The sequence below is a fragment of the Salvia hispanica genome, chromosome 3 (genome assembly GCF_029641045.1).
Source record: "Salvia hispanica isolate PSC_SH4W2 chromosome 3, Shi_PSC_v1, whole genome shotgun sequence".
Taxonomy (NCBI): Eukaryota; Viridiplantae; Streptophyta; class Magnoliopsida; order Lamiales; family Lamiaceae; genus Salvia; species Salvia hispanica.
In genome coordinates this window covers 32801985-32821150 of record NC_142694.1, presented here as the reverse complement: position 1 = coordinate 32821150, position 19166 = coordinate 32801985, and the positions used below count along the sequence as shown (strand labels likewise).

The following is a 19166-nucleotide window of genomic DNA, read 5'->3' as shown; positions in this document are numbered from 1 at the left end:
TTAAAAAAAATACAAAGAGAAATTTATTATAAATAGATAAAAATTCATTTTAGGGACGGACTAAAGAATGAATTTTGTTGATGGACTGAAAAAAAGTAAAACTGTTTTTTATATCTTGATTTTCTATGACTTATTAGTTATTTTTATTCAGTGTCTAATATTTATACAAATATGTAACACAACAAGTAACTACGCTTGCGAAAATTGTTGAGTAAATATATTCGATTTATTTAATCATACAAGAAAGACTATATTTAAAGTCGAACAAAATTATAAAATCATTAATCATTCCATGGGGAGCATTAAGGTCCTATTACCCCTAAGTGTCTTTCTTCTTCTTAATATCAACCATTAGATTGATGGAATGGATGGAGTAGATTAAAAGTGACAATCTGATCCCGTATTGCATTATTTGTCCATTTTCGTGCATTAAAAGGGTAAAGAAGTAAAACAACATAATACATAATCGGTTTCAAAACGGCAGGTCCGAAATTAACGCGGCATTTTCATCGACCTCTCAACTCCCCTCTGTCTCACTCCATCCCATCAACACTATTTCTGAAATATTCTCTCCTAAATCCACAAAACCCTAGCCGCCGATCGGTGAATTAGAATCAAGTTCTACGAACGCCGGCCGCCTCGAACGCTCCGTTGGTGCACCATTCCCGCCGTGGAATCTACGTCGCTGGACGATTCCCTACTTGAAATCACTACGCGCTCTTCGTCGTCGGAAGTCGAAACATCTCCTCCCAAAATCGAGGTTTGGTTCTGTTTTTTTTTGTTTGGTAGGCACAAACAGTCCTAAACATCGATTGAAGTCACAAACACTCTGAAACATCGATTCTTAGTTTATAAACGAAATAATGCACAAAATTCTTTGGCTCGATCTTGTTGGGAAAGTTGAAATTGCGGTTGGTAAGGATAGGGTTTTGTTCATCTTTGATATAACAATTACTTCTCTGCTTTGGATCTGGGTTTTGCCGTAGGTGTAATGCAAAAAAGACGTTGTTGTTTTGTTGGAGACGTTGGTATTGTGAGCATTCCATTTATTGTATTCTTGTTTTTTCGGGCATTTTTGTACACTTTTCAGCATTTTTTGGGTGAAACCGCACGGAGTTAAGGGTGAAAACTCACCGATTTTTCCCTATCGTTGCGCAGATATACAATGACTAAAAGACAACGCCTTTACAAAAGCCAGCCAGAACAGAATGAAGGTTATGCATCATTCCATCATTTTTGTGGATTATTATTCATGTTTGTGCATTACATCTTGAGTTCTGTCCATTACAAAATAAAAGGCTTGCAATACTTACTTAAACGCATAGAGTAGATGCAATTTATGTTCTGTGGTAATGTGGCATGTAGTTGTTGGATGCATCCCTTTTGCATTGGAATGCTTGGGTTTATGCATTATAGCTTCAGTTCTGTGCATTGGTAAAAAGATGACATGCATTACTTACTTAATCGCATAGGGTATTTTGGCTATTTTGTTATGTGGCAGCTTGGCATGAATTTGTGGGATCCATCCCTTTAGCAAATCATATGCTGGAATGTTTGTGTTTTGTGAATTACAGCTTCATTTCTGTGCATTGACAAATACATGGCGTGCATTACTTACTTCAACGTATAGATTGTTTGATCCAAAACATCTTTTCACCTGTTCTGGGCAGGTTCCAAGCACCGTCGGACTAAGTTTGACCAAGCCGTAGAGGATGTTATTCCCATAGGATTAGCTGAGAAACTGCGGAAAAGGTTAGCCGAGGAAGAGGCTGCAACAAGTTCACGCAATGAAGAATTGGAGAAAAAGAAACCCAGGGGGAAGAAAGCCGACCACCTTTACTGTCGTCAAAACCCAACCGAGTTCATATCGTGTATACAAAACCTGACTCCCCGTCAGAAGGAAGCTGTGATCGAACTGGGATTCGGCGCTGTCCTAGAGTTCAACATCAGGGAGTACCCAGGTTACCTAGCTTACCGGGTGGTCGGGCGCTGTCCTTTACCGAGGATTTCCTTCAACACCTTAAAGGTAAGGGTGGGGCCTATATTAGCCTTGGAACAGTCAAGAATGAATTTGTGATGTACGTCATCCAACTTCCGGTTTAGTGTCATAAACTGCTGATGCTCCGACTCCACCATACAATGGTTGTGAACCTCGTTGAACTCGTGAATAATATATCCCGGTATTCCTGCTTCGGAAAAGTACTTGAAGGATATAGAAGCTTTACAACCACATCGCTTGGAAAGCCGCCTGCGTTTAAGAGTAAAACCAGAGCGTGCATTCACATCGTGTTCCTCGTTTGACCTCTTGCAGCCCTCCCTATTGCATACCACATAATACCAAGTAGTAACACCATCCGTCGCCTTCCTCATACCTTGTTTTCGCGTATCAAACCCAACAGCGCGGGCATACACATCATAAAACGCAAACGCAAAATCTAGGGGTTGGAACTTCTGACCAATCACAGGCTTCAATTGTGGAGAACATTCAAGTATAACAAACACTGTACATAAAACGAAAGAAAAAACATATAAGAAATTATTATCATTACATGATACAAATCGTACATTACAACTTAAAAATAGTGCATTAGAATACAATATTTGAACATTACATACGACGAATATTACCACACTGTAGCCGAGACAATAACTAAACCCTAGACAAAACAATGAAACGCGTCGACTCCTAAAATGTCAACGAGATGAACGAACTCAAAACCAGATAAAAAAAACAAGCATTCGTGAATTAGGTTTCATTACATGATATAAATCGTACATTACTGATAAGAAATAGTGCATTACAGTCTAATATTTGTACATTACATACGTCGATAAACACCATACAGTAGCCGAGAAAATAACTAAACCCTAGACAGAAAACTGAAACTCGTCGGCTCAACAACATACTACACCATGACCACCCATTACTGCTAAACCCTAGAAGATTATATTAAACTCACCCAATACATTCACACACGACAGAAAATAAACAAAACCCTGCGAATGATTAAACGCAAAACTCCTAAAATATGAATGAGATGAACGAACTCAGATTCATAATAGACATGTGAAGACCTTAAATTACCTTCTTCCATTGTTGGAGAATAAGAAAAAAATCACAAACAATGGAACTTTTTCAATTCTTTTGATTCACGAATTTCTCCAGATTTACGATGCATCCAATCTTATTAATTCCTCAGTGATGTATTGATACAGAAAGATTTTTTGGAGAGAGAAGAAAGATTCTGCTAATTCCATGAAAAAAATCGATGAAGTATATTGTGAAGAGAAAATCAAGCAAGTTTCCATAACTAACTCCATTGTGAATTCCTAAAACACCCTACACGATTTTTTTAAGCATTTTAATTAATTACATGTGGCATTATTTATGGCCATAAGATCTTTAAATTGAATGACCAAGATTAAAAAGGAGAATAGAACATAAAACCAAAAAAGGATATGAATACATCCCATCATTCCATTGTTTAAACCTTGTACTTGTACATAGAAAGAGAATAAATGACATCTGGAATGGAGGAATATCAAAAGCGCCAAAATTAATTTCACAATTATTAAATTTGCACGCACGTTGATAAAAATTAAAATGTGACAACAATTTAGTCAAAATTCATGAATGCTTTAACAACCAACCCAAACTTATTTTTATTATAAAAACAACCACTAACTTAATTTTTATCAATAAAATATGCATCCACCTTATGATTGCCAATTTGCCATACAAAACTTTTTCTTTTTTTTTTGGTAAAGCAAAACTTTTTTTAACATATACACATAGTAAACTAATGATTCGAGTTAATGCTCAACCACTATCTAATTGTTTATTCTATCTTAATCTTAATATTTAATTTAGAAAATTAAATTCCAAATAATATAGTACTGCTATTTGTATCAAATACGCGAAAAATGAAATACTAGTTTACATATTTTTATGGTATCGTTGAAGTATAATAAATACACAATTTTCAAGGTGTTTTTAAGGTTTCTGTTTATCCATAGCTGTTCGGTTCTGTAAATTTGTTTGCTTCGTGTCTCAAATTAGGCACGCTGCCGATTTCAAGAACCTCTGCCTTCGCTTTCTTTTCAATCCATCACTCACTTTTTCAGCTCAATTTTTCATTCCTTGGTTCCAATTTTTGCCTGATTTCGTCCAATCTTTCAAAAACTATGATAATCGATGTTTTTGGCCAAATGTTTGGCCTCAATCCGCGGTGGACAGGACGGAAATCGGAGCTGAGCATCTGAATTCCCTTGAAAAATACTTCAGAAATTTGATTTATAGAACGGCGCAGTTTCCCCCAATTTTCAGGTTTGGAATTCATATTTTGGCTGTAGCGAATAATAGATGGCAACTGTTTGTGGAATTGCCGCCGTGATAAACCTGGGTTTGACTCACTCTCCCTCTTCGAAAAACCTCGTCTTTTTTGCTTCCCATCATCGGCTGAAGCTCCGATCATGCCCGAGGAAGTCATTATTCAGTAGAGGAATCAATTCTCGCGATTCGGGGCTGTTCAAATCCGTTCAATTGGACGTCTACATCACGAGTGACGACGAGGACGAGATGGGGGAAGGGTTCTTCGAGGCGATCGAGGAGCTCGAGCGCATGGCCCGGGAGCCATCCGACGTGCTGGAGGAGATGAACGATAGGTTATCGCCCCGCGAATTGCAGCTGGTGCTGGTCTACTTCTCCCAGGAAGGGAGGGATTCTTGGTGCGCTTTGGAGGTTTTCGAATGGCTGAAGAAGGAGAACAGAGTGGATAAGGAGACGATGGAGTTGATGGTGTCGATAATGTGCACGTGGGTGAAGAAGTTGATTGAGGAGAGGAGCAAGGTGGAGGATGTGGTTGATCTCTTGGTGGACATGGACTGCGTTGGGTTGAAGACGAGCTTTAGCATGGTCGAGAAGGTTATCTCGCTGTATTGGGAGGCCGGGGAGAGGGAGGAGGCTGTGTTGTTTGTGAAGGAGGTGTTGAGGAGGGGGATTTCGGGTTTGGATGAGGATAAGGAGGGGAATAAAGGGGGGCCGGCTGGATACCTTGCGTGGAAGATGATGGTAAGCGCCCTATTGCTCGTGATCATTTCGTTGATATGTGTTTTGTGTTGATTGTTATGTTTCTCTGTTTTGTTGGATGTTAATGGATGCAGTTAGGAGGTCTTTTGTAGGTTCTTGAATGCAATTGTCTGTTAGTTGATTCTGTATTTGAAGGAGACTGAATTAACTTCTGTGTTTTTTATAATTAGTTGAACCTTTATAGTTGCGTATGGGAAATGAATAAGGGCAAAACTATTAATTAAGGCAGATGCACCGTTTTGGCTCTTTAGTATGACTGCAAGAGAGTGTGGATCTTGTCGTGACTATGCCCTGGCGGGCTCAATCCTGACTTCTACGTAAGAAACTTCCTTCCACCTTAGGAAAAACCTAGGTTCTCACTCTTGCGCAAAGCGTTATCAGTTTCCCTTTGCTGATTGTGCAATCAATCTGTTATATGCTATTTCAGTGATAGTTTCATTGTGCCTTTTTTATTGGATACACAGAAACTTTAAAGACTACGTCATGGTGGACTCATACCCGAGACCTTTGGCCTTGGCCAACTCATGCACACATTGTATTTCTGTTTTAATGACCCTTAAGGCACAATTGCCAGATTATCTAAGCCATCGAAGCTTTTCCTCCTTCCTGACTTCTTTTGTGGTAGAGGTTTCTGGTGCACCACTTTCCTTGATATGTTAGCTTCACAAGAAGGCGATGCCTTGTATTATCCAGGATAGTCTATCGGTCAAAAATATACACTAGAATTATATATAGATGTGGATGTACGAGGTGGACTTGTACACCTCTGGATCTACAACATGGGACTTCTATAGTGAGCCCTTCCTTCACTGCATGAGTGAACTATTGTGAATTCACAAACTACTCCGGATACATTGACGAAGTGTATCCTCCATAACACGAATACGGATAATATTAGTAGCTGCTTATTATTTCAGCATACCTCGTCTATTGGCAGGGCAATCAAATTGAATGAAGAGTTGGAACATCATTACTCATAGAACACTTTAGCATGTTTATGGTGTTCGGATCTATACTACAGACTTTTACCCTACCTATCAGTTATGCTGATACATTTCTGCATAACAATGTGGTATTTTGCCTACCTTCAATGAGTATGAACTTTTGCATAAATTGTCGTTTCTGGATACCGGTATAGCGCTTTGCCAATTTGTCAACGAGTATGAATTTTTCTGTGACTGGTGAAGAATATATTAGTACTTCTGTAGGAAGTCTTCAAAAAGGTACACATGATATGTAGAGATACATTTCTCGAGCTGAGATTCGTGCAAATTCTTTGTTTTAGAGTTATAGTAGAGATATACTTCTTGTTTTCCTTCATTATGTTGTCCATGTGGTCTTTGATCACTCTCATTCAATATGTTCGAAAGCACAAACGACAACAGATCTTGGTTGTTTGGGTGACGTCTGTTTCTCATATCTTCGATTTTGCTGTCATTTTAGGAAGAGGGGAACTATAGAGAGGCTGCCAAGTTTGTGATTCACCTTAGAGAGTGTGGGCTGAAGCCAGAAGTATACAGCCATCTGATTGCAATGACGGCAGTAGTCAAGGAGCTCAACGAATTTGCAAAAGCATTACGCAAGTTGAAAGGCTTCACCAAGTCCGGTCTCGTTGCTGAGCTCGATGCAGACAACGTTCTCCTCATCGAGAACTACCAAGAAGATCTTCTGGCCACCGGGCTCCGCCTCTCAAACTGGGTAATCGAGGAGGGAGGCCCGTCACTCCATGGCGTGGTCCACGAGCGACTCCTGGCTATGTATGTCTGTGCTGGACGAGGGAGCGAGGCTGAGGGACAGCTTTGGCAAATGAAGCTTGCTGGTAAGCAGGCCGATGGGGATCTGTACGACATTGTCCTGGCTATATGCGCGTCGCAGAAAGAGAGCAGCTCGGTCGGGAGGCTCCTCACCCGGATGGACGTCGCGAGCTCGTTCCAGCGGAAGAAGACGCTGTCGTGGCTGCTGAGAGGCTACATCAAGGGCGGCCACTTCAAGAGCGCGGCCGAGACTGTGATCAAGATGCTCGACATGGGATTGCATCCGGAGTTCCTCGACAGAGTCGCGGTGCTGCAGGGGCTGAGCCGGAGAATTCAGCAGGCCGGGAACGTCGATGCCTACCTCGCGCTGTGCAAACGCCTCTCGGACGCGAACCTCATCGGGCCGACTCTCCTCTACCTTCATTTGAGGAAACACAAGCTTTGGATCATCAAGATGCTCTGAGTTACTATGAGCTAAGGTGGCAAGGATTTGTCTGATATGGTTCATATATACTTGTGTATAGATCAAATGTTTCTGGAAATAAATAAGTATATATGTTGTATATAGAGTATAAATCATGAAATTACATACATCATGGATTGGCATCTCTGATTCTCTGTGATTTACTGTTGTAAGTATAACACTGCATATGTGATATTCACTCCGTACCACGGTAGTTGAGTCGTGTTCATTTTTATAATATCCCGAGATAAACAAGTTAATTTCTTCTTCCGACAAAAATCAACTATTTTAGTCTCATAATCTTTAGATAAATATGACTTTTTAATTTGTTCAAAAAATGTCATATTTTTGGTTGAGAAACGAAGGCACATGATTATGCATTAGGTAGGATAATTTATTACTCCTTCAAACTAATTTTTAATTGCAAGGAGTGTATAACTTTGTTGAATATTTCGTTTGTTAGAAATATATTTTTATAAATTATGAGAGTACCATTTTTACACTCCTCATATCTCACACTAGAAATCTTCCATGTGTACATTGAAAACTAAATACTTGATGCTTATTTTATTTTATTTTATTTTACTATTTATGCTTATGAATGTTGCAAATTTGGAGTATAGTACTATAGTATTATATGTTGTGATGGAAGAGTAAATACATATCATTAGAATATTTGACTATCTATTAAATTTGATAATCGTTTGCGTCACGGGACACAACATTTGACATATTAAATTAATCTATAGAATACAAGCGTTATTTTTAATTTACCACGATAATTAAACTTGTTAATCACAAAATGAACGTAACCGGTGGTACCCAAAGGCATATATAATTGCAGTAAAAAAGGCGATTCCGTCGCCTTAGCAACCTCCACACTCCGGCCCGATATTATGTAAGGGGGATTCAATCAGATTACACAGTAGCCCGTTAAGGGGGAGGCTTAACCCACTGGCTATCAGAAGCCCATCTTCCAAAGCCTCATACTTGTGCCTGAGAGATGGAAGCAATTACACGTACTTGTGCCTGAGAGATGAAAGCAACTACACAACAGCAATGAGATTTGAACCCAGGCTTATTCATACTTGTACCTGAGAGATGGAAGCAATTACACGATAGCATTGGGATTTGAACCCAGGCTTATTGCAGCAAGATCTGCCCCTTCGTTGCCAACTGCGCTACGCCCCTTCGGGTGCAAAGGCATATATAGTTATTCTATGTATAGTTTGGGTATATTCGCCTCAAAATTAATTATCCAAATTTCCATACAATTTGTCAATAATAAAGATATGGTTATGAATATAGGGATGTATTAAGATGACAAACCCTTTTTAAAGTGACAATGTACTATCAATCTCGTGCTGCCAACGTTATCCTGCAATATTTATTAGTAGGCGTTTTAGATGGGTTTATAGATTGCATGATAGTAATAGGTGGATTGTAGTTTAGATTGCTGAGTATTGCATAATAAGCATAGAATTTTTAATTTGCATTATATATATAGACTGACTGCTTTTGTATACAGTTATTTTGCATTATAAACAAAAATGCAATCCACATATTATTATCATGCAATCTGTAAATTCATCTATTACACATATTAGTGAATATTGAGGAATACACTCCTAATATTGCAGATAACATGCCACGTGGCAAAACGAGGTAGAACGAGGTTGATAATAGGGTTTAGGATTTAGGGTTCATGATACCTTCTCACTTTAAAATTGATGTCATCATGCACCCCTTCCAATATATCTCACTTAGTGTACGTATACAAACCATTATTATAATTAAATAATAATTGTATTTATTATATTCTCTCTTGCGTATCAAACTAGTCTTGAGGGAGAGTGTAATTGCTAATTTAATAACAGGTCCCTCGAAAAAAAACTAATTTAATAACAGTAAAACAAAATTGTTTAAGAATTAGGGGAAAATAATTTTGTTCGGTTTTACTTTTACCTATATTTTTTACCCTTTTCAAACTTAGTTTTCTTCACTTCTTCTTTTCCCAATAATATTTTAATTGAATTTTGGATAGCTACGAACTAAAGCGTAAAATATGTTTGATGAAGTGTGAGCAAAACTACAAAAAATGGAACTATTGAGAAAAAGGTAGTGTATAAAAAAAAATCACCGACCAAATTTACATTAGACCACGTTTGTCGGTTGGTAGAAAAGAATTAAAATAAGTGGTGTGTATATCTCTTCAACCATGTGCCATGTGACGTGTTCATAAATATGAAAATGGTGTGACATGGAGTAATATTTAGGTTGTACATTAAGAATGTGACATCACATAATACACTTAGACCATCTTTAACTCAAAATTCAAAATACATCTCCAACTACTGGCGAATCCAAATGTATTGGAGGAAGGCTTTAAGTCCTCGATAAATATTTTTTTTACTTTTTTTTATAAATTGTTTTTAAAATTTGTTCCAATTTAGTGTAAATTATAGTGTAAAAGCCCACAAATTATCTAAATTACTCAAATACATACTTTAAAACAAAATTTAGAAATCTCAGCCCCTATCGATAAATATTTTTGCGTCCGCCGCTACCTCAGACAGTACTGCAAAATCAATCTCATTATTGGTTTTTAAAGAAAATATACCTATCTTCACTAAAGCTATACCAAAAAACTTTTCAAATTTTGTTTTATTCTATTCAAATCCAAATCATTTTATATTTATCAACATAAGAAAAGGGAAGAAAGAGGGGAAGGGAGAGAAGTAAAAATACACAAAAACAAAAATTTACCAGCACTATTCCAGCAACCGGGAGAAGAAGATAGATAATAACCTAATTTTATTCTATTAATATTTGGTTGGTAATTAATTAGTGGACTTTCCCATATTAGTATATACACACACATGATATTGATTAGTTAAAATAGTTACACACGTCTTTTTTTCTAAATTAACAAATAGAAATATTAATTAGTTATGCCTATTAATATTGATTAGTCATGCTTGATTAAATTTCTACATAATTTGATAGCTTTTAAATTTTAATATTAAGAATTGATTTATTTTAGTTTAAAAAATTGACAAAAAAAAATATTTATTTTTAAACTAATATTATGCTTAATGCATAATATCAAACTATATACACTATCAAGTATAACAAACAATAATTAAATATTAATAATTAAAACGATACCTAATTTATATACTTGTGGTATCTTTAAATGAATTATAATTTTGAATTTTAGTTAACTTATTTATAACTTGTGATAAATTTTGTAGTAATATTTTTATTGTATTCAAATTTTCTAAATTTTGTAATTTTTTTGATTTAATAAATAATAGATTTCATATATAGTTATATTAATTAATAAATCTTATTATATTATTTAATTTAATTTAAGTTATTGATAAGTGTCATAGGGTTAGTGTGTAATTTAGATAAAATATATAGGTATGATTGAAAAATAAAAAAAGTAAGTGAGTGGGAAATATTCTTTTGGGTTTGAGTTTAATGTTAATTATTAGAATAAAATTAATATTTATTTTGACATTTACACTAAAATGAATTTGAATATAATGTAATAGTTAGAGATGCTCTTACGCAGGAATTAATTCCACCAGTCGAACATATCACAATTTTATAGGAGGAAAGACGGATTTATTGGATAAAAAATATATTTGCAATATGAAGAGACAAATTAATAGTACTATACTATATTGAACAATACATATGCAAAATGTTCCCCAATCGTCATCTATTCACCATATCAGTCATTTCTTCATTCAAAACACATGAATAAAAAATACTCCCTTCATTCCATAAAAATATAAGCATTGGATATAACACGGGAATTAAGACAAAATTAATAAAGTATGAAAGATGAGAAGAATGATATGGTAAAGTAAAAGAGAGGAGGGAAATGACAGTTAAAATAGAGTTACTGGATAATGAGACCTACATTATTAAATTGATATAACTTTCTAAAAATGAAATGCACATATTTTTATGAGACAGACGAAAATAGAAAGTGCACATATTTTTATTGGACGGATAGAGTATGGTATAAAAAATAAAATACAAGTAAATATATCTATCTATACATATATAAAAGGCGAGTTTTGGATCGTTTTTAAAAATTTATGAATTCTGAGTATAGATTTGAATATTTATAAATATAGGGTGTAAAATGCAAATATTGATGTGAATTTAGTTTCTAATAATGATGACAATTTATTTATTGGTTAAGCATAATTTAAACATAATGAGTCAATACCGTCCCGACTCTATTTAAAAAAAGGAGTTACTACCGTTACAAACTTAGATTGATATTTTACTATTATAGTAGTACTTATAATTATCAAATTTGGTAGATACTAACATTTTATGTTATAATAATTCCAAAAGGCATCACATTTTAAATTTTAAATTTAAAGCTTTTATGATTATGTCAATAGCCGGTTCTCAACTAAAAAATACTACTACATGATTTTCACTACAGTTACAAACTTAAATTGATACATGAATATTTATATTTATTATAATAGGAGTACATTTCACATGTAATGTGCAACATAATTCTTTATTGTTTGTAACATTCATAATTCTTTATTATTTAGGGTGGAAAATCCTTCCGATTTTGACCAAATAATATACCATTACCACTACTAAAATGAATTTAGACATTAACTACAACTAAATCACAAATTAATGAGCCAATTCATTTGTATGAGCCGTTATGTCCATTTGTATTCACTATAAAATTAAATTTCTAATCATAAATGGAGGAAATTGAAAGGTTTTAGGATAGCCTCCCAATTCATTTGTTTGGACTATAAATATATGATTTGATAGTTTATAATTCACCCACTCGATGCTTTATTTTTTGCAAAAGTTTTGCTTGGTTTTAGGTATTCTTCTAAATTTTCAACGATATTATTTTTGCTTTTAATATATATTTATACATTGCTATTGTGGCAAAAGTTCATGTTCCTATCAAACAATTTTCTAATTTAGCATCAAATTTAAATATATGTATTTATACTATTGTTATTTTTTGTCTAAAGTTCTTATATAGATGGAGGCAATCTGACTGGAGAAGATGACATTGGCAAGCGGCGATGAAGTGTTGGAGATTATGACTGGAAAAGGTGAGGCTATTGGAGATAGAGAAAAGCAGATAAAAAATGTTGGGATGAATACTGGAATTCCAGAAGAGAAGATGGAGACGGATTTATTCTTAATTAGTAATAATTTTTTTATTAATTCTAATTAGTTGGTCATATTATTTACAAAGAATTTTTACTGAATTTACTAAGCAATATATATTTTTATTTGGTTTCATATATATTTATATAATGAACTTTTATTACATATTTTTATGCTTTTAGATTTCGTATGATGATATTGTTTATAATTTCATAAAATTATTTCGCTCTGTAAAATAAGTTGAGGAAAATAGAATGAATCGTGCAACGCACGTGGGTGATACTAGTCTAAATAATACTCCACTATTATAAATCTATAATCATAATTTTCTTACACCAAACATTTTCAAAGTGGAAAAGTATGTACTTGGTGGATTTCTATTTCATTATCCAGTCATTTCATCTACAAGGATAAACATCAACAAGATCCAATTTTCCAAATTGGTGAAATATTCAAAATAAAATACTAGTATATCAATAGTTAGATTCTTTTTTCATGGGCTAGCCAATGGCAACAGTCCTCCTTCAGTCTTGGATATGTACAACTCTCCTTGCTGATTCAGCACCTACATTTTGGAATGGATAAAATCCCCTATTTGTGGTCCCCTCTCAATAATTTACTTTTACATTTTTAGATATAAAACCTATTGTTGTTTTTTCCAATTTTTATTTATACTTTATTTAGGATGTTGTACATTTTTATAATGGTGGGTGATACGTTTAAACTACCATATCATCATATATTTCACTACAATGACGACAATCATGATAATTGCGAAAACAATAACTTTTATGATTTATAAGTTCATTTTTAAAAAAATATGGGATAAGTCATAATTTAACAATCTTTCATGATTTATTTGGTAATTTACCATAATTATTATAATTAATCAGAAACAATTTATACAAAATGTTTTTTTATATATACATAGAATATGAATTATCAATATATTAGCTATAAACGTTATGCATCAATATTCACATCAAGAAAATTTTGATTTAGGTGGAAAAAATTGAAATGTTTTTTTTTGTGACTTTTCTATGAGAATATACTTATTGGATTCGGATCGAATAGTTGATTCATTATAACCCGTAAAAAAAAGGTAAATTTACAGCAATTTGTACATTGTACTAAGAAACACAAGTATGCTACACAACAAACTCAATTCAATTATTTGTCCAGTAAGTGTACTAACATATAATAAATGGTCCCATTGCGATAGATAATCAATTTAACACGACTTTGGAATAATTTGACACGATTCAGTGGAAAAACGTCGCCGATGAAAGTAATTAACAATGACCTCTCTTGTCTCCTATCTTATCAATGACTTTTCCACTAGATGTACCTAATTCAAACAATAAAATAATCAACTTTTTAAAAATAATAAATTAATTATCATATTAATATAGAAATCTATTATGGATATACATCGTACATGAACATACAAGATTGATCCAAGCGATGTAGACTTCAATCAATAAATAGTTAGGTGTACAATATTTTAGGCTATGTTAGTGCAATTTTAGTTTCAATTTCAGTTCCAAGTTCAATTTAGTTCATATTGCACAATGTTAAAGACTTATACTTTTGATCCACAATCAAACATACATGACATTTTTTGGGGTGGAATTATTGAGTGTAGATGGTCTGCAGCATGAAGTGAACAAACAGTAGAAAGAGAATTATTTCGAACTCTTATTCTTCAATTATTTGGTTGTAAATCAAGGGTAATCACGATGTTTCCAGACTCTCACGACGGTGTGAAGTCCGGCCACCGCTCTCGAAATTTTCCTATGAAGAAAAATATTCACTTTGAGTTCTTGAGTTTATAAATATTGCATTAAATGAGCATACTATTTCACATCAAATATAGTACTATCATCTCTAAATTTATTTTGTCTACAAAATTCATACTATAAGATCATTCTAGTTGGTTGAGAATTACCACCACGAATCACATAACTGAAAATTCACGAGTCTAAATTCCATCAACCGAAAATATACATCATTATCTTTTGAAAAAAGAAAAGAAAAAAAAAACACATTTTCCACCACCACCCCAAATCCCAAAACCTCCTATAAATAGAAGGTGATTCATGGCATAGATTCATTACGTAGAAAAGCTTAACTATATCTGGTTTAGACGTGTATGTCTCTCCTCCTTCCTCACTCCTCCTAATCTCACTGCTTCCTCTCTCTAATTTGTTGTTTGTCGATTCCTCTTTTGTTACTGATGCACAAAGGCAACACAAAATCAGCTCAACGCGTGAATTTCCTCTCCTTGTTTTTTAGGTTTTTGCATTCAAAATGTGCGGAATTCTAGCGGTTTTGGGGTGCGCCGATGACTCTCAAGCCAAGAGAGTTCGCGTTCTCGAGCTTTCTCGCAGGTAATTTTCTTCAATCAGCTTTTTTTTGTCGTTGATGTTAGTTTTGTATGCTTGAAACGCGCGATTTATGAGAAGAGTTGTTTGCGATGTTTGTTATTGCCGTTAGCTTGAGCTTCGTTGCCGATTATAGAAACAGATTAGATGATTAATGTTGTTGATTAATTGCATTTCCTCGTGATTTATACTATTTCATGAATTTTGGATCATAGATTGGTTTTAGGTGGCGAAGTATGAGTATGAGAATTTAAAAAATCGGCGATCGTGCGCAGTTTTTCTCATAATTTATCCTCATTTAATGATGATGTGATGATATAGAAGCAAAAGAGAGAAAATGTTGAGATCCGCTGTGCGTGGAAATTTCTGCGTTAATTTAGTCAGTCCAGTAGTAATTGATGAAATGAAGGGATAAATAATTCCAAAAATGTGCGGAAATAGTGAAATCCTCTTTTTGGTGGAATCAAAAATTGATTTGAGTTGTGTGATTTAACAGGTTGAAGCACCGGGGCCCTGATTGGAGTGGATTGTACCAGCATGGAGATTTTTACCTGGCCCATCAGAGGCTAGCTATTGTGGATCCCGCCTCTGGGGATCAACCTCTTTACAATGAAGACAAAAAGATTGTGGTCACGGTAGGTACATTTTGCTCTTTACACGACGTCGTTTTGCCTGCGTTTATTGTCGTTGGTCCAACAAGTATAATTGTGTGTGTGTATACTTTAATCTAAGCTGGAGGTTTATTCATAATTCATGCCGAGTTCTGAGATGGACAGAGATCTTGATTCCTCATACGATAATTTGGATGGATTTAGGTCAATGGAGAAATCTACAATCATGAGGAACTGCGGAAGCTTTTGCCTAACCACAAATTCCATACTGGGAGTGACTGTGATGTCATAGCTCATCTTGTGAGTATTAACTGCCAAGATTTTGATTAACAAAACATGATCCCCCATTCCACCTTGTTGGTTCTTGTTCTAACAGTTGTGTGTGTTTTTTCTTGATGTTGTCTTCCAGTATGAAGAGTATGGAGATAAGTTTTTGGATATGTTAGATGGGATGTTCTCATTTGTGCTGCTGGATTGTCGCGATAATAGCTTCCTTGTGGCTCGTGATGCGATTGGGATCACTTCCCTGTATATTGGTTGGGGGCTTGATGGTATTGCTTCTTTGTCCTCTATGTTGTTTGTAGCAACTGGACTAGAGCAAGATTGAATATTTGATATTTCATGTTAATCTTGTTTCCCCTGTTTCATCTTTAGGCTCTATCTGGATATCATCTGAGCTCAAGGGGCTGCACGATGAATGCGAGCACTTTGAAGCCTTCCCACCCGGTCACCTGTACTCGAGCAAGAGTGGAGGGCTTAAAAGATGGTACAACCCTCCCTGGTTCTCAGAGTCCATCCCTTCAACTCCTTACGACCCTTTAGTTTTGAGGCGTGCTTTTGAAAACGTAAGATTCAATTGAATCTATGTGTATATATATGAGTTAGTTTTTATTTTTGGGTGACAAATGTCCTCTGTTTTACTGTTGTTTGGCTATAACATATGCAGGCTGTTATAAAAAGGCTAATGACTGATGTGCCTTTTGGAGTTCTTCTTTCGGGGGGACTTGATTCGTCACTAGTTGCATCTGTTACTTCTCGTTACATGGCTGGCACGAAAGCAGCGAAACAGTGGGGATCACAGCTTCATTCTTTCTGTGTTGGCCTTGAGGTCAGTGGTTATTGTGCTTGTAGTTTGAATTTAAGCAGCTGTGGTTCTAGTAGTCGACTCTAACATATTCCACCCTCTTTTTCGAGCAGGGCTCGCCTGATCTGAAGGCTGCTAAAGAAGTTGCTGATTATCTTGGTACTGTTCACCATGAGTTTCATTTCACTGTTCAGGTAAGCTTCAGCATCTGTGTCAGGTCAATTTAGGATGTTTGCTGTCTGATCTTTCTCGATTTTCTTCATACCGATGATTCTTTACTATGTACTGCAGGATGGAATTGATGCAATTGAGGATGTGATTTATCACATTGAGACTTATGATGTAACTACTATTCGAGCTAGCACTCCTATGTTCCTTATGTCGCGTAAAATCAAATCACTCGGAGTGAAAATGGTCCTATCAGGTGAGGGTGCGGATGAGATTTTTGGCGGCTATCTTTACTTCCACAAGGCACCCAACAAGGAAGAGTTCCACCGTGAAAACTGCCGCAAGGTACGTACAACCACAGGATGTCATACTTGCTAAGGCCAAAGATCTAGAGCAACTTACTAATGGTTAATGTTTATGCATCTGTAGTTAAAAGCTCTTCATCAATACGATTGTCTTCGAGCAAATAAGGCAACTTCAGCGTGGGGTTTAGAAGCTCGCGTACCTTTTCTGGATAAGGAATTCCTGAATGTTGCAATGAGCATTGACCCTGAATGGAAGCTGGTAAGGCTAAGTTTAGCATATATACATCTTCATTATTAATGAAAACCGAGATCTACACATTGCTTGCAGCTCGATTGTGTAAAAACTATATCTAAACTTTGCAGATAAAGCCTGACCAAGGGAGAATCGAAAAGTGGATAATGAGGAGGGCCTTTGATGATGAGGAGCGCCCTTATCTTCCAAAGGTAGTATTAAATGAATGCATTGTGATTTTTGATTATGAGTCTCTCTTAACATTCTCCCTCTGAACTTTGCAGCACATCCTCTATAGGCAAAAGGAGCAATTCAGTGACGGCGTGGGCTATAGTTGGATCGATGGGCTCAAAGCTCATGCTGAAGAACATGTATGTCATATTTTACTCTTCACCAAGATTAGTAGCATTGCTTGAGTTCTTGGGAGTTTTTCAATGTCCAAAGGCCTAAATTAATGCCATTCATCAAATTTGTAGGTTACTGATAGGATGATGCTCAACGCCGATCACATCTTCCCCCACAACACGCCCACATCGAAGGAGGCGTACTACTACAGGATGATATTCGAGAGATTCTTTCCTCAGGTAACAACAGGGAGTTTAACTCTCATTCAAACAGAAACTGGTGATTATTCCTTAGTCTAGTTTTGTTGCTGAGCAAATGTTGCGATTGGTCGAATGCAGAATTCAGCCCGTCTCACCGTGCCAGGGGGGGCGAGCGTGGCTTGCAGCACGCCCACAGCTGTTCTGTGGGATGCATCATGGTCAAAGAACCTAGACCCCTCGGGCAGGGCCGCCATTGGCGTCCACAACTCGGCCTACGAGAAGCATCTGGCGAACGGGAACCTGACGACGTCCAAGATAACCGAGTCTGCTCCGATGAGGGATGGGGTTGGTGCTCCGGGGCTCACCATCAGGGGCTAGCACAGGTGCAGAAACTCAGGTTGAGTAGAAAGTGTATGTATATCATCAATAAGTAGTCTGCATTGTGTATGGGAAATAATTAGTTTGCTTTAACTAAGAGATGCTTTGTATTTTGTTGTGTAGAGAGGGATATGATTGGATTTGATGGAATATTTTACTGTGTTTGTTTTCCTAGTTTGTATTTTTCATTTTTAGTTTGATAAAAGGAAATTACTACTTTGGAAGATTGTGTGGAAATTACATTGGAATTTTGCTGCTTGAATTTTATTGCAGTTGGTATTTTTGTGTGGGCATTATTTGTATGATTTTTATTAGGATGGCACATTGTGTGAGTGTTGTTGTGTTGATACGATAATTATATGACTCAATAAAGTCGGTCATACAACTTTTCGATGTGAACATAATGTATTTTATAAAAACAAATACAACCTATGCATGATACAAATACGTGAGTAACTTGTCAATAATCTGATAATAACATGATACCACAATAAATATTCAATTTTACATAACATGATAGACCTACATCATAAAATTTTTGTTAAATTGAAAGATTAATACTCAAATGAATAAATAATAAACTAAGAACTTAAGTAGTAATTAATTATTTAAAAAAATAGGGAGTAATAATAACAGGTTTGACAAATTCGACACAAAATTATTATATCTTGATCATATCGGCATGATATCATGTTAGTTATAACAAATAAATTTTATTATAAATTGTTTGTATTCAAATTAATTATGAATTCCACTTTGTATTTCATACGCCATCAATGTAACCTTCATGTCTACAAACTCATTTCTGTAAAACATTTTTTAAATAATTTAATTTAAACGAGAGTTAAATTTATTTAAAATATACTATATGTATATTAATTTATTTTACAAACTTATTAAATTAAAATTATCATTCCATATTTAGCAATATTAATATTGTTCACAAATATACATGCATATCAATTTATTTTC

At 35.3% G+C, this 19166-nt stretch overlaps 3 protein-coding genes across 3 annotated transcripts; all 3 read left to right on the top strand.

Moving 5' to 3' along the window:
* Positions 1–1161: 1161 nt before the first annotated feature.
* Positions 1162–2175, top strand: LOC148930589 (uncharacterized). Its single transcript, XM_089067297.1, has 2 exons — positions 1162–1214; positions 1671–2175. The coding sequence occupies exons 1-2, from the start codon at positions 1166–1168 to the stop codon at positions 2075–2077; spliced, it is 456 nt and encodes a 151-aa protein (XP_088923423.1). The 5' UTR covers positions 1162–1165; the 3' UTR covers positions 2078–2175.
* A 1783-nt stretch (positions 2176–3958) lies between these two features.
* LOC125214234 (pentatricopeptide (PPR) repeat-containing protein) lies at positions 3959–7544 on the top strand. The gene is made up of 2 exons (XM_048115170.2): positions 3959–5071; positions 6533–7544. The coding sequence occupies exons 1-2, from the start codon at positions 4364–4366 to the stop codon at positions 7304–7306; spliced, it is 1482 nt and encodes a 493-aa protein (XP_047971127.1). The 5' UTR covers positions 3959–4363; the 3' UTR covers positions 7307–7544.
* A 6939-nt stretch (positions 7545–14483) lies between these two features.
* LOC125214761 (asparagine synthetase [glutamine-hydrolyzing]) lies at positions 14484–18456 on the top strand. The gene is made up of 14 exons (XM_048115904.2): positions 14484–14637; positions 14783–14877; positions 15368–15506; positions 15687–15782; positions 15892–16033; positions 16137–16327; positions 16429–16590; positions 16680–16760; positions 16858–17079; positions 17164–17298; positions 17403–17483; positions 17556–17642; positions 17748–17855; positions 17955–18456. The coding sequence occupies exons 2-14, from the start codon at positions 14798–14800 to the stop codon at positions 18192–18194; spliced, it is 1764 nt and encodes a 587-aa protein (XP_047971861.1). The 5' UTR covers positions 14484–14637; positions 14783–14797; the 3' UTR covers positions 18195–18456.
* Positions 18457–19166: the final 710 nt, after the last annotated feature.

What these genes read in the sequence shown, in the direction of transcription:
- LOC125214234 (XM_048115170.2), top strand. Translation starts at nt 4,364, where the DNA reads ATGGCAACTGTTTGTGGAATTGCCGCCGTGATAAACCTGGGTTTGACT. An exon ending in ACCTTGCGTGGAAGATGATG is followed by an intron (nt 5,072 to 6,532) that starts GTAAGCGCCCTA and finishes CTGTCATTTTAG; the next exon opens with GAAGAGGGGAACTATAGAGA.
- LOC148930589 (XM_089067297.1), top strand. Translation starts at nt 1,166, where the DNA reads ATGACTAAAAGACAACGCCTTTACAAAAGCCAGCCAGAACAGAATGAA. An exon ending in CCAGCCAGAACAGAATGAAG is followed by an intron (nt 1,215 to 1,670) that starts GTTATGCATCAT and finishes TGTTCTGGGCAG; the next exon opens with GTTCCAAGCACCGTCGGACT.
- LOC125214761 (XM_048115904.2), top strand. Translation starts at nt 14,798, where the DNA reads ATGTGCGGAATTCTAGCGGTTTTGGGGTGCGCCGATGACTCTCAAGCC. An exon ending in ACCGTGAAAACTGCCGCAAG is followed by an intron (nt 17,080 to 17,163) that starts GTACGTACAACC and finishes ATGCATCTGTAG; the next exon opens with TTAAAAGCTCTTCATCAATA. An exon ending in TCGAGAGATTCTTTCCTCAG is followed by an intron (nt 17,856 to 17,954) that starts GTAACAACAGGG and finishes GGTCGAATGCAG; the next exon opens with AATTCAGCCCGTCTCACCGT.